Raw genomic sequence first — 14,617 nt, 5'->3', positions numbered from 1 at the left:
CCAGGCGCGCTCAAACGGATTGTCTCGAGGTGTCGCCGACATCTGTTTTATTCAGGGGCTTTTCTGTAAAATACTGTCACCCCACGTGGACAGTCAATTTAACAATGTCAAAAAGCCCAACGGAAGAAATGCACCAATAAATATTCCTCCTAATCAATCAATCTAGGTCTATGCGCCTACTTTGCGCAACTCGAATGAACAGAGAACAACAACGTCACTTAAACCATGATGCAACATATTTATATTCAAACAGAACATTTATTTCCGTTTTAAAATCTACTTTTATTTAAAATGTGAATATTTGTGAAATGAAGGGGTGAAAAAATGCACATACTGAAAAGCATACAAAAGAGAGTACTCTGATAATAGGATACAGACAGAATGTAACACTCTATTTGAGCAGAAAAAATAAATAAGTTGTCACAGGAGGACATTAATATAAAAACATTACAACTCCAAAGTCACCTAGCAACATTCAGAATATAGAAATATATCAAGCGGAGCAGACCCAACATCATATCATGTCATAAGATATAATATATATTTAGAACATAGAGCTGGCAATATGTAGAGTAGACAAAATGTCGTGTCGTCTGAAAAAGAGCATCGGACAGCTCAATAAGAGCATCAACATTTCATCTGTAACACTGAACACCCCATCCAGCTCCTATATCCCCAGTCCCATCTTCCAAAAGCACCTGAACCCCTCCCCTTACTAGCTCTGACTTTGCTGATAGCTACTTTATTGAGGAAAAGTGTACATACTATGCCTGTGATATGTGGTTGTCCCACCTAGCTATCTTAAGATGAATACATTAACTAGAAGTCACTCTGGATAAGAGTGTCTGCTAAATTACTAAAATGTAAAAATGTAAAAAATGTAAGATGTTCCCATATCAACCAGAGATTCTACTCCTCACTCACACATAGTTCATGGATGGAGATGTGGTCCGGACAGGGGCGAACTTAGCCGCCACATATGGCCTGCCCATGTTGCCCTCCTTGGGGGGGCAGTTGCAGCAGAGCAGACCCCCTCCCAACAGCAGCAGCCCTGCGGAGCCCCAGCCGATGTACAGAGCCGCCCCCAGCTCCCTCCTCTGGGCCTCTATCACCAGGGGGTTATAGAAGTCTCTGATCAGCGTATTGGCTGACCATGACACAGGGATGAAGATGAGGAGGCCGCAGATGATGAAGACGATCCCGGCGATGATGCAGGCTTTGGCTTTGGCAGCCTCGTCCTCCATGCAGTTGGTGCACTTCCCCCCGACGATGGCCATCATGACGCCGCAGACGCCCACAATCACTGCCACGATGACCATGGCTCTGGCGGCCTGAAGGTCCTGAGGTAAGGCCAGCATGGAGTCATAGACCTTACACTGCATCTGTCCCGTGCTCTGGACCACGCAGTTCATCCATAACCCTTCCCAGATGACCTGAGCGGTGACGATGTTGGCTCCGACGAAGGCAGTGACCCTCCACATGGGCATGGCACAAGTGAGGATGGTCCCCAGCCAGCCAATCATGGCCAGCATTACTCCCATAATCTGGAGGCCCTGGGAAGCCATGGCTGAAGTATACAAAGTTAGAAGTTCAAGGTATGCTAGTGCCACTGGTTACTACGGCTGGTACGCTAAATCTACTTTTGCTGTTGTACAGATGATCGACTTACACCCCTGCACACATTTTGCCTCTACACGGTTATTTGTTAATGATTCGGTCAAGTCAAACTGCTTCTGTCTAGACAATGCTGCACAGTCTCGAACACGGAAAGGTCGCAATGGAGGCTCTCCTCTCCTTCTTTGTCTGCCTCTTATTCCTTCAGACTGACCACTGGTGGTCTTCTTCCTTCTCTCTGATAGCCTGAATTCTGGGATGATGAGGAGTAAACAGGATCTTATTATATAGATCACACTTTGGAGGGAGGGAGGGAGGGAGGGTGGGGTTTGGGTTTCTATGCTCCCAAACAATAGAGGAAAGCCGACACTGGATATCCCTGGGCCTTGTTTCCTGCTCTTTGTGTGTTTTGTTCTGGTGATATGAGCTTTACTGAAGGACCTCAAGCAACGCTCCCAAACACAGGACAATGTCTCTCTCTCCAACCCCCACCCGAACACACATAGTATAAACTTCAGTATATTATTTCCCAGACTATCTTTACAGTGAGTGACATCCAACTGTGGATCTTGCTAAAAGACTGAAATGCAGTAGTGTAAAGTACTTAAGTAAAAGTACTAATTAAGTCGTTTTTTGAGGTATCTGCACTTTACTATTTATATTTTTTAACAACTTTTACTCCACTACATTCCTAAAGAAAATATGTACATTTTACACCCATACATTTTCCCTAACACCAAGGAGGTATTTGGACATAAATTATGGACTTTATCGAACAAAACAACATTTATTGTGGACCTGGGATTCCTGGGAGTGCATTCTGATGAAGATCATCAAAGGTAAGTGAATATTTATAATGCTATTTATGATTTTAGATGACTCCAAAATGGCAGGTTCTGAGCGCCGTACTCAGATTATTGCAAAGTGTGCTTTCCCCGTGAAGCTTTTTTGAAATCTGTCACAGCGGTTGCATTAAGGAGATGTTTATCTATAATTCTTTGAATAACAGTTTAATATTTTATCAACGTTTATGATGAGTATTTCTATAAATTGATGTGCTCATTCACCGGAAGTTTTTGAAGGAAAAACATTTCTGAACATTAAGGGTCAATGTAAAATGTTTTTTTTTTATATAAATATGAACTTTATCGAGCAAAACATACATGTATTGTGTAACATGAAGTCCTATGAGTGCCATCTGATGAACATCATCAAAGGTTAGTGCTTAATTTTAGCTGTATTTCTGGTTTTTGTGACGCCTCTCCTTGGTTGGAAAATGGCTGTGTGGCTTTTATTTTTTAGGCGCTGTCCTAACATAATCTAATGTTTTGCTTTCGCCGTAAAGCCTTTTTGAAATCGGACAATGTGGTTGGATTAACGAGAGTCTCATCTATAAAATATAAATAATATAATCTATAAAGCTCTCCTGCTATCTCTCTCAGAATGACCTTCTTGATCCTAATCAGTCAGGTTTCAAGACTGGGCATTCAACTGAGACTGCTCTTCTCTGTGTCACGGAGGCTCTCCGCACTGCTAAAGCTAACTCTCTCTCCTCTGCTCTCATACTTCTAGACCTATCTGCTGCCTTTGATACTGTGAACCATCAGATCCTCCTCTCCACCCTCTCCGAGTTGGGCATCTCCGGCGCGGCCCACGCTTGGATTGCGTCCTACCTGACAGGTCGCTCCTACCAGGTGGCGTGGCGAGAATCTGTCTCCGCACCATGCGCTCTCACCACTGGTGTCCCCCAGGGCTCTGTTCTAGGCCCTCTCCTATTCTCGCTATACACCAAGTCACTTGGCTCTGTCATATCCTCACATGGTCTCTCCTATCATTGCTATGCAGACGACACACAATTAATCTTCTCCTTTCCCCCTTCTGATAACCAGGCGGCGAATCGCATCTCTGCATGTCTGTCAGACATATCAGTGTGGATGACGGATCACCAGCTCAAGCTGAACCTCGGCAAGACGGAGCTGCTCTTCCTCCCGGGGAAGGACTGCCCGTTCCATGATCTCGCCATCACGGTTGACAACTCCCTTGTGTCCTCCTCCCAGAGTGCTAAGAACCTTGGCGTGATCCTGGACAACACCCTGTCGTTCTCCACTAACATCAAGGCGGTGACCCGATCCTGTAGGTTCATGCTCTACAACATTCGCAGAGTACGACCCTGCCTCACACAGGAAGCGGCGCAGGTCCTAATCCAGGCACTTGTCATCTCCCGTCTGGATTACTGTAACTCGCTGTTAGCTGGGCTCCCTGCTTGTGCCATTAAACCCCTACAACTCATCCAGAACGCCGCAGCCCTTCTGGTGTTCAACCTTCCCAAGTTCTCTCACGTCACCCCGCTCCTCCGCTCTCTCCACTGGCTTCCAGTTGAAGCTCGCATCCGCTACAAGACCATGGTGATTGCCTACGGAGCTGTGAAGGGAACGGCACCTCCATACCTTCAGGCTCTGATCAGGCCCTACACCCAAACAAGGGCACTGCGTTCATCCACCACTGGCCTGCTGGCCCCCCTACCTCTGAGGAAGCACAGTTCCAGCTCAGCCCAGTCAAAACTGTTCGCTGCTCTGGCACCCCAATGGTGGAACAAGCTCCCTCACGACGCCAGGACAGCGGAGTCAATCACCACCTTCCGGAGACACCTGAAACCCCACCTCTTTAAGGAATACCTAGGATAGGATAAAGTAATCCTTCCAACCCCCCCCCCCCCTCTTCAAATATTTAGATGCACTATTGTAAAGTGGTTGTTCCACTGGATATCATAAGGTGAAGGCACCATTTTGTAAGTCGCTCTGGATAAGAGCGTCTGCTAAATGACTTAAATGTAAATGTAAAATGGTGTATAATACTTGTATGTGTGAGAAATTTGAATTATGAGATTTTTGTTGTTTTGAATTTGGCGCCCTGCTATTTCACTGGCTGTTGAATAGTGTGTCCCGCAGGTGGGACGGCCACGTCCCACGTACCCAAGAGAGGTTAAGGAGGAAATACACCTGTGACCTGTCTAAAGGGTCAAGAAGACCAACAGGTGTATTTCGTCACATGACAAAAATGGATACTACTCTTGTTATTTTGTAATGCATGATTTACTGGCAGAATAATGTTCTCTTTACGGCCCAACTTAGATTTTTTATTTGGTATTGAAAATGTGCACTTTTTGTTCTAAAAGTTAACTAAAACAGTGAATACCTATTCACTTTTGGAGTCTGGGGATAGGAAAGGAGCACTCACTTTTACTCTGCAAGAAAAGGCCCCATACACCGGTTGTATTAACCAATTAATTAACGATTGACTTCATTACAATCTCTCTCTCTCTCTCTCTCTCTCTCTCTCTCTCTCTCTCACTGAGAGAAAAAACTATATTTAAAAAAATACGAAATTACAACACACTGGTTGGCTTATCTTGAATACGCCAAACAATTTGAATTCTAGATAGCCAGTGGGTTGGAGTGAGTTTTGACTTCTCCAAACAGGCTTTGTTCAAAATGGTTCTCTGTTAAATCCTGCTCTCCTATTTCACAGGGGAAATAAATCCAATCAATCAAATACAATTTTATAGGTCACGTACACATGATTAGCAGATGTTATTGCGAGTGTAGCGAAATGCTTGTGCTTCTAGTTCCGACAGTGCAGCAATATCTAACAAGTAATCTAACAATTCCACAACAACTACCTAATACACACAAATCTAAGTAAAGGAATGGAATAAGAATATGTACATATAAATATATGGATGATCAATGACCGAGCGACATAGGCAAGGTGCAATAGATTGTATAAAATACAGTATATACATATGATATGAGTAATGCAAGATATGTAAACATTATTAAAGTGGCATTATTAAAGTGACTAGTGATCTATTTATTAAAGTGGCCAATGATTTCAAGTCTGTATGTAGGCAGCAGCCTCACTGTGTTAGTGATGGCTATTTAGCAGTCTGATGGCCTTGAGATAGAAGCTATTTTTCATTCTCTCAGTCCCAGCTTTGATGCACCTGTACTGACCTCGCCTCCTGGATGGTAGCAGGGTGATCAGGCAGTGGCTCGGGTGGTTGTTGTCCTTGATGATCTTTTTGGCCTTCCTGAGACATCGGGTGCTGTAGGTTTCCTGGAGGGCAAGTAGTTTTCCCCCGGTGATGTGTTGTGCAGACCGCACCACCCTCTGGAGAGCCCTGCGGTTATGCGTGGTGCAGTTGCCGTGCCAGACGGTGATGCAGCCCGACAGGATGCTCTTAATTGTGCACTTGTAAAAGTTTGTGAGGGTTTTAGGTCACAAGCCACATTTCTTCAGCCTCCTGAGGTATGGTGGAGGTGATTCTATCCTTGATTAGTCTCTCAAAGCACTTCATGATGACAGAAGTGAGTGCTATGGGGTGATAGTCATTTAGTTCAGATACCTTTGCCTTCTTGGGTACAGGAACAATGGTGGCCATCTTGAAGCATGTGGGGACAGCAGACTGGGATAGGGAGAGATTGAATATGTCCGTAAACACACCAGCCAGCTGGTTTGCGCATGCTCTCAGGACGCGGCTAGGGATGCCGTCTTGGTCGGCAGCCTTGCAAGGGTTAATGTCTTACTCACGTCGGCCACGGAGAAGGAGAGCCCACAGTCCTTGGTAGCGGGCCGCGTCGGTGGCAAAGTATTATCCTCAAAGTGGGCAAAGAAGGTGTTAAGTTTGTCTGGAAGAAAGACGTCGGTGTTCGTGAAGTGGCTGGTATTCTTTTTGTAGTCTGTGATTGTCTGTAGACCCTGCCACATATGTCTCGTGTCTGAGCCGTTGAATTGTAACTCCGCTTTATCTCTATATTGACCTTTCACTTGTTTGATTGTCTTGCGGAGGGAATAACTACACTGTATTCGGTCATATTCCCAGTCAACTTTCCTTGGTTATATTCGGTTGTTCGCACTTTCAGTTTTGCGTAAATGCTGCCATCTATCCACGGTTTCTGGTTAGGGTAGGTTTTAATAGTGACAGTGGGTACAACATCTCCTATGCACTTCCTTATAAACTCAGCATATAAATACATATTATTCTGAGGCTACCCAGTCCGCGTGATGAAAACAATCTTGAAGCGTGGATTCCGATTGGTCAGACCAGCGTCGAAGAGTCCTCGTCACAGGTACATCCTGTTTGAGTTTCTGCCTATAGGAAGGAAGGAGCAAAATAGATTTGTGGTCAGATTTGCCGAAGGGAGGGTGGGGGAGGGCCTTGTATGCATCGCAGAAGTTAGAGTAGCAGTGATCCAGAGTTTTGCCAGCACGCGTGCTACAATTAATATGCTGATAGAATTTAGGTAGCCTTGTTCTCAAATTTGCTTTGTTAACTTTTTATGGATAGGGGGCAGTATTTTCACGGCCGGATAAAAAACGTACCCGATTTAATCTGGTTATTACTCCTGCCCAGAAACTAGAATATGCATATAATTAATAGCTTTGGATAGAAACTACTCCAAAGTTTCTAAAACTGTTGGAATGGTGTCTGTGAGTATAACAGAACTCAAATGGCAGGCCAAAACCTGAGAAGATTCTGTACAGGAAGTACCCTGTCTGACCATTTCTTGGCCTTCTTTGTCATCTCTATCCAAAACAGAGGATCTCTGCTGTAACGTGACACTTTCTAAGGCTCCCATAGGCTCTCAGAAGGCGCCAGAACATTAAATGATGACTCTGCAGTCTCTGGCTGAAAAACAGTAGTGCATTTGGATAGTGGTCGATCTGAGAACAATGAGACGGGTGCGCGCGTGCACGTGAAGAGTCCATTTTACATTTTCAGTCTTTGAAAGAAAACAACGACCCCGGTCGGAATATTATCGCTATTTTATGAGAAAAATCGCATAAAAATTGATTTTAAACAGCGTTTGACATGCTTCGAAGTACGGTAATGGAGTATTTTGAATTTATTTGTCACGAAACGCGCCGGCGCGTCACCCTTCGTTACCCTTCGGATAGTGTCTTGAACGCACGAACAAAACACCGCTATTTGGATATAACTATGGATTATTTGGAACCAAACCAACATTTGTTGAGCTGGGAGTCCTGGGAGTGCATTCTGACAAAGAACAGCAAAGGTAATCCAATTTTTCTTATAGTAAATCTGAGTTTGGTGAGTACCAAACTTGGTGGGTGTCAAAATAGCTAGCCTGTGATGGCCGGGCTATCTACTCAGAATATTGCAAAATGTGCTTTCACCGAAAAGCTATTTTAAAATCGGACACCGCGATTGCAAAAAGGAGTTCTGTATCTATAATTCTTAAAATAATTGTTATGTTTTTTGTGAACGTTTATCGTGAGTAATTTAGTAAATTCACCGGAAGTGTTCGGTGGGAATGCTAGTTCTGAACGTCACATGCTAATGTAAAAAAGCTGTTTATTGATATAAATATGAACTTGATTGAACAAAACATGCATGTATTGTATAACATAATGTCCTAGGAGTGTCATCTGATGAAGATCATCAAAGGTTAGTGCTGCATTTAGCTGTGGTTTTGGTTTTTGTGACATCATATGCTAGCTTGAAAAATGGGTGTCTGATTATTTCTGGCTGGGTACTCTCCTGACATAATCTAATGTTTTGCTTTCGTTGTAAAGCCTTTTTGAAATCGGACAGTGTGGTTAGATAAAGGAGAGTCTTGTCTTTAAAATGGTGTAAAATAGTCATATGTTTGAAAAATTGAAGTTTTCGGATTTTCGAGGAGTTTGTATTTCGCGCTACGCCCTATCATTGGATATTGGAGCGGTGTTCCGCTAGTGGAACGTCTAGATGTAAGAGGTTAAAATCCCCAGCTACAATAATACAGCCTCAGGATATATGGTTTCCAGTTTGCATAAAGTCCAGTAAAGTTCCTTGAGGGCCGTCGTGATATCGGCTTAAGGGGGGATATACATGGCTGTGACAATAACCAACGAGAATTCTCTTGGGAGATAAAAACGATCGGCATTTGATTGTGAGGAATTCTAGTTCAGGTGAACAAAAGGACTTGAGTTCCTGTATGTTGTTACAATTACTACACCATGAGTCGTTAATCGTGAAACATACACCCCCATCCTTCTTCTTCCCGGAGAGATGTTTAATTCTGTCGGTTCGACGCACAAGAATCCTGGTGGCTGTACTGACTCCAACAGCATATCCCGAGAGAGCCATGTTTCTGTGAAACAGAGTATGTTACAATCCCTGATGTCTCTCTGGAAAACAACCCTTGCCCTTATTTTGTCTACCTTGTTATCTAGAGACTGGACATTACCGGGTAACATACTCGGAAGCGGTGGGGGGGGGGGGGGGCGCGCCGCCGAAGTCTGACCAGAAGGCCATTCTGTCTACCTCTTCTGCGGCGATGTTGTTTTGGGTCAGCCTCTGTAATCAGCAGTTCAGATGCCCTGGGTGGTTCGGACAAAGGATCCGGAAAATAGTTGTATTCCTGGTCGTAGTACTGGTAAGTTGATGTCGCTCTGATATCCAATAGTTCTTCCCGGCTGTATGTAATAACACTTAAGATTTTCTGGGCTAACAATGTAAGAAATAATACATAAAAAAACGAAATACTGCAAAGTTTCCTAAGGACTAGAAGCGAGGCGGCACTCTCTGGCGGTAATATCTTGTTTATACCATGCAAAGCAACTTATCTTAGGTTATAACTGAAGCTGGAGACTCTTACCTCCCTCACTAGCTTTAAGCACCAGCTGTCAGAGCAGCTTACAGATCACTGCACCTGTACATAGCTCATCTGTAAATAGCCCATCCAATCTATCTCATCCCCATACTGTATTTATTTATCTTGCTCCTTTGCACCCCAGTATCTCAACTTGCACATTCATCTTCTGCACATCCTACCATTGTCACGCCCTGACCTTAGAGAGCCTTTTTATTTCTCTATTTGGTTAGGTCAGGGTGTGATTTGGGTGGGCATTCTAGTTTTTCTATTTCTTTGTTTGCCGGGTATGGTTCCCAATCAGAGGCAGCTTTCTATCATTGTCTCTGATTGGGGATCATACTTAGGCAGCCTTTTTCCCACCTTTGTTTGTGGGATCTTGTTTTTGTATAGTTGCTGTGTAGCCTGCAGAACTTTACATTCGTTTTGTATTTTGTTGTTTTGTCGCCGTTCATTTTAAATAAATGTAAAATGTTCGCCTACCACGCTGCACTTTGGTCCAATTCCATCAACGAACGTAACAACCATTCCAGTGTTTAATTGCTATATTGTAATTAATTTGCCACCATAGCTTATTTATTGCCTTACCTCTCTTATCCTACCTCATTTACACATGCTGTATATAGATTTTTCTACTGTATTATTGATTGTATGTTTGTTTATTTCATGTGTAACTCTGTTGTTGTATATGTTGAACTGCTTTGCTTTATCTTGGCCAGGTCGCAGTTGCAAATGAGAACTTGTTCTCAACTAACCTACCTGGTTAAATAAAGGTGAAATAAAAACTAATAGCCAGTAATTTAGGGCCTGATTCAGACTTAGGAAATGTATGGCTTTCCTACACACGCCTTTCCTACGCACTTCTCAGTAGTTGGTATTCAGAATTACCTTATGCGTAACAGGCTTTCCAGGCGTGGTTCCCTTGCACACACTGAATAAATGATATTAAACTGCTGCAAACCCTCGGTGGCCAACACATTTTCTTGTGGAGTTTCATTCAATAGGGTTTACAGTACATGTATCAAAAGCCATCCACTTAAATTCGGTGTACCTTTTAACTTGAATTATCTCGACAGACTCACTAGAACATTGATGACCAACCTTTTCTGAGTCAAAATGCATGCCGAGATCTACCTCAGATTTTTTTTTATTAACATGACTTAAAAAATGTAAGCCTATGCAACATTAACCAATTAAAAACATTACTGTAGCAATGAGGTTACTGCAGTAAGCTATAGGCCCAATACATTATGACCACATACTGGCTTTGCTTGAATTTATCTGCCAATGCATTGTTGTTCATTTTCCGCACCAATTGGTAGATTTTAAAATACTCTGATCTTGTATATTATTTAGGGTTAGGAAAGTAATTTTGAATTATAATTTAAAAAATGGTTTGTAGAGCTTTTATGTACAACATATATTGGTGAATCACAAATACAGTGGTTTGATTCATCCTGGAATTTGCCAAATTCAATTGTTTAATCCATGAAATATTGGAAGGTGAGAAAGTGTACAATAGGGGTTAAATAGTAGTCCTATAAATCTATCCTAATAATCTTCACTAATCATGGAACTGTGATAAAAACGGTCCAGTGGTCTTAAACCGTGTGCCAGGATCCAGGTTTAAAACAGCTACGTATGGGTTCCATAATGACTAAAATAGGCTGCATGTCCCAAATTATTCACAACTTGTAATTCGTTAGCCTAATATGATCCACTATTGCTAGCGATCCTGAGGAACAACCAGAAGAACGAGACAGAGCAAAGAAAGGTAAACTAATTATGTAATGGAGTGATGCAAAATGTAAGGATACTAACACTAAAGTCACAGTTATAAATGTGAGGAAACTAACATTAAAGTGACAGTTATAAATGTAAGGAAACTAACACTAAAGTGACAGTTATAAATGTGAGGAAACACTAAAGTGACAGTTATAAATGTAAGGAAACTAACACTAAAGAGACAGTTATAAGTGTAAGGAAACTAACACTAAAGTGACAGTTATAAATGACTGTGGGTGTAATGGCAGGTAGCCTAGTGGTTAGAACATTGGGCCAGTAACTGAAAGGTTGCTAGATCGAATCCCCGAGCTGGCAAGGTAAAAATCTGTCATTCTACCCATGAACAAGACAGTTAACCACTGTTCCTAGGCTGTCATTGTAAATAAGAATTTGTTCTTAACTGACTTGCCTAGTTAAATAAAATAAAAACTCATGGTGGCTACTGATATATATTTTTAAATACAGTGAACAGTCAGGGCATATAAATAATGAAAACATTCTAGAAATCATAAACCAACTCAGTAGGTTTGGCGCTGTACTGTCATTGCTACAGAAGCCTATAGTTTGGGTCTTCAAATTTCATCCCATCAAGTTATAAGGCCAGCATTTCATAAACTTCACTGTGGAAAAGGTGATATGTTGATATGCTTCAGTTTGCTGCCGTATGACAGGTTTCACATTGGTCTCCAGTGATCGTAAGGTCAAATATATCTAAAACAATTGATTTCTCATTTACCTAGCTCTTATCAAAAGCTCTTATCAATAGCTCTTATCAATATCTCTTATCAATAGCTCTTATCAATAGCACTTATCAATTTGTAAATTACAGTGCATGTAGAATGGTGTTACTTCTATCTGAAATAAATAAAGTACATGTCGTTCCACTTGGAACCGACAGGATGCTCGACCTTATTCATCGTTTCATCGCCCGTAAAGGTGGTGGAATTATGAGGGAATTAAGTCAATGTCAAAATATCTGTATACACACCGCCGCCAGACCTTCATTTATTTGATCTCCACCCCAAACGAATAGCGGGTGAATGGCATGCTATTTTCATGCTTAAGTTCAAGGTCCGAATACGTGCGGAGAGAAACGTGCATACTTGCATAAAAATGTAATTACCACACTGGGCAAAAACGGTTGAATCAATGTTGTTTCCACCTCATTTCAATCAATAAAATCTATGTGATGACATTGAATCAATGTGGAAAACTGATTGGATTTACAAAAAGTCCTCAACATAAGGGCATTTAGTTGTTTTTGAACCCAACTTTGAACCTAAATCTAATGATATAGTGAAATGTTTTGTTGTTGATTTCACATGGAATTTACGTTAGTTGACAACTCAACCAATTGTAAATCAAAACTAGATGTTGAACTGATGTCTATGCCCAGTGGGACGTTCAATTTACAAGTGCTTAACTCAAATCAAATCAAATTGTATTTGTCACATAAGCCGAATACAACAGGAAAGTAATACTGTGAAATGCTTACTGACAAACCCTTAACCAACAATGCAGTTCAAGAAATAGAGTTAAGAAAATATTTACTAAATATACTAAAGTAATTTTTTTTAAATATAATTATTAAAGGAACAACAATAAAATAACAATAACGAGGCTATATACAGTGGGTACCTGTACCGAGTCAATGTGCAGTGGTACAGGTTAGTAGTGGTAATTGAGGTAAAATGTACATGTAAAACAATTCTGACTATGCATAGATAATTAACAGCGAATAGCAGCAGGGTCAATGCAAACAGTCTGGGTGGTCATTTGATTAGCTGTTCAGCAGTCTTATGGCTTGGGGTAGAAGCTGTTAAGTAGCCTTTTGGACCTAGACTTGGCACTCCGGTACCGCTTGCTGTGCGGTAGCAGAGAGAACAGTCTGACTAGGGTAGAAATTCCCCCCTTAGATAGTACAACTGCAGGGAAAAATACCTGAGAAATATTTTGTTTTATGGACATAGTTTAATATTTACTTGCTATTTAGTTGAATGAAAGTTATTGCAGTTATTGCATCTGATAGAAATAAAGGGCTGAAATACTTCTCATGTTGAATATGGTGTTGATGAAATGACATCAAAACATACATTCAAATACATAGGGAAAATATTTATTTACAGTTTCAGAACTATATACTGTAACTCATACACTTTAAGAAAAGCTACACATGACAATATTAACAATAACATGTACACACACACACACACACACACACACACACACACACACACACACACACACACACACACACACACACACACACACACACACACACACACACACACACACACACACACACCCAGCCAAACCAGCCCAGGACAATGTTGCAGACTGCATGGGGTTGTTTTTAAGGAATTCAGTTCCTTCTTCAAGGTTAAGTAAAAAATATACAGGTTAGGACAATATTTATGCAAAGACTTATGGGATAGAATCCTCTTGTTCTAAAGTATATTTTATACCTAGCTTCAGCTGTGGTTCACTTTCAACTGTAACTTCCATGAAATCTTTAGTCACTGTAGTCTTCCTCTTTGCTCATCACCTTCAAATATCCTCATTATCAAACCTTCCTAATACAGCAGCACCATAGTGACCATAGTGCCAGAATAGAGTCCATATATACACAACTGGATCTCAGCTACAGACAGACAGTCTCTCATGACAGACAGACCTCGCTCTCTTCTCTTCCATTCCTGTTCTTCCATTCTTCTCTCTCTCCCTCTCTTCCCTCTCTTCCTTTCTCAGACGTAGTCTTTTCCAGAGGCTGGTCCCAAGGTCTCGGAGCGAGGGGACTTGTTGTACCTGGCGGTGTACGATACCTTGTCCTTCTCGGGGCAGTTGAAGCAGAGCAGGCCTCCTCCAATCAGCAGCAGGGCAGCTGCCCCCCAGCCCACGTAGAGTGCGCCCCCCAGCTCCCTCTTCTTAGCGCTTATCAGGTGCGGGTTGTAGAAGTCCTGGATGATGCTGTGGGCCGTCCAGCAGACAGGGATCAGACACAGAACCCCGGCAATGATGAACACCACCCCAGACGTCACGCCCATTTTAGCCTTGGACGCCTCGTCCTCCACGCAGTTGGTGCACTTTCCCCCAGCTACAGCCAATAGGATGGCGATGATGCCGGAGAGGATGGCGATGACAATCATGGCTCTGGCAACCTGAAGGTCCTGGGGCAGGGCCAACATGGAGTCATAGATCTTACACTGCATCTGGCCCGTGCTCTGGACCACGCAGCTCATCCAGATACCATCCCAGATGACCTGAGAGGTGATGATGTTGCTGTCAATGAAGGCGGAGACCCTCCACATGGGCATGGCGCATACGATGATAGTCCCGATCCAGCCTATGACTCCCAGGGCCGTGCCCATCATCTGTAACCCAGCTGACACCATATTGGATCCGGTTGGCGTTGGTTTCTCTGTTTGTCTGTGTGTCTGAGTGAAACTGGATGGCCTTTTGTTTTCGTCTGTGTCTCCTCTATCTCTATGTGGCGTAGAGGTTCTTTGTCTTCTCTCTGTGTAATCTGAATACAGTGGGTGGTCGTCTCCATGTGCTGCTCTAGG

The 14,617-nt window shown here is 42.5% G+C and overlaps 1 protein-coding gene across 1 annotated transcript; it reads right to left on the bottom strand.

The window, feature by feature from the left end:
- Positions 1-224: 224 nt before the first annotated feature.
- Positions 225-14,617, bottom strand: LOC106563809 (claudin-4). The gene is made up of 2 exons (XM_045690164.1): positions 13,963-14,617; positions 225-1,567 (listed from the first exon to the last, which is right to left on the bottom strand). The coding sequence occupies exons 1-2, from the start codon at positions 14,444-14,446 to the stop codon at positions 921-923; spliced, it is 1,131 nt and encodes a 376-aa protein (XP_045546120.1). The 5' UTR covers positions 14,447-14,617; the 3' UTR covers positions 225-920.

This window comes from Salmo salar, chromosome ssa11 (assembly GCF_905237065.1).
Source record: "Salmo salar chromosome ssa11, Ssal_v3.1, whole genome shotgun sequence".
NCBI classification, from domain to species: domain Eukaryota; kingdom Metazoa; phylum Chordata; class Actinopteri; order Salmoniformes; family Salmonidae; genus Salmo; species Salmo salar.
The sequence above is the reverse complement of the archived record's forward strand: the minus strand, read 5'-3'. Positions and strand labels throughout refer to the sequence as shown.

Bases quoted from the DNA above. Each gene is read 5' to 3' on its own strand.
- LOC106563809 (XM_045690164.1), bottom strand. From the start codon at position 14,446: ATGGTGTCAGCTGGGTTACAGATGATGGGCACGGCCCTGGGAGTCATA. The intron at 1,568-13,962 runs GCGCACTCTACG...TGTATACTTCAG, and splicing joins TAAGAAGAGGGAGCTGGGGG to CCATGGCTTCCCAGGGCCTC.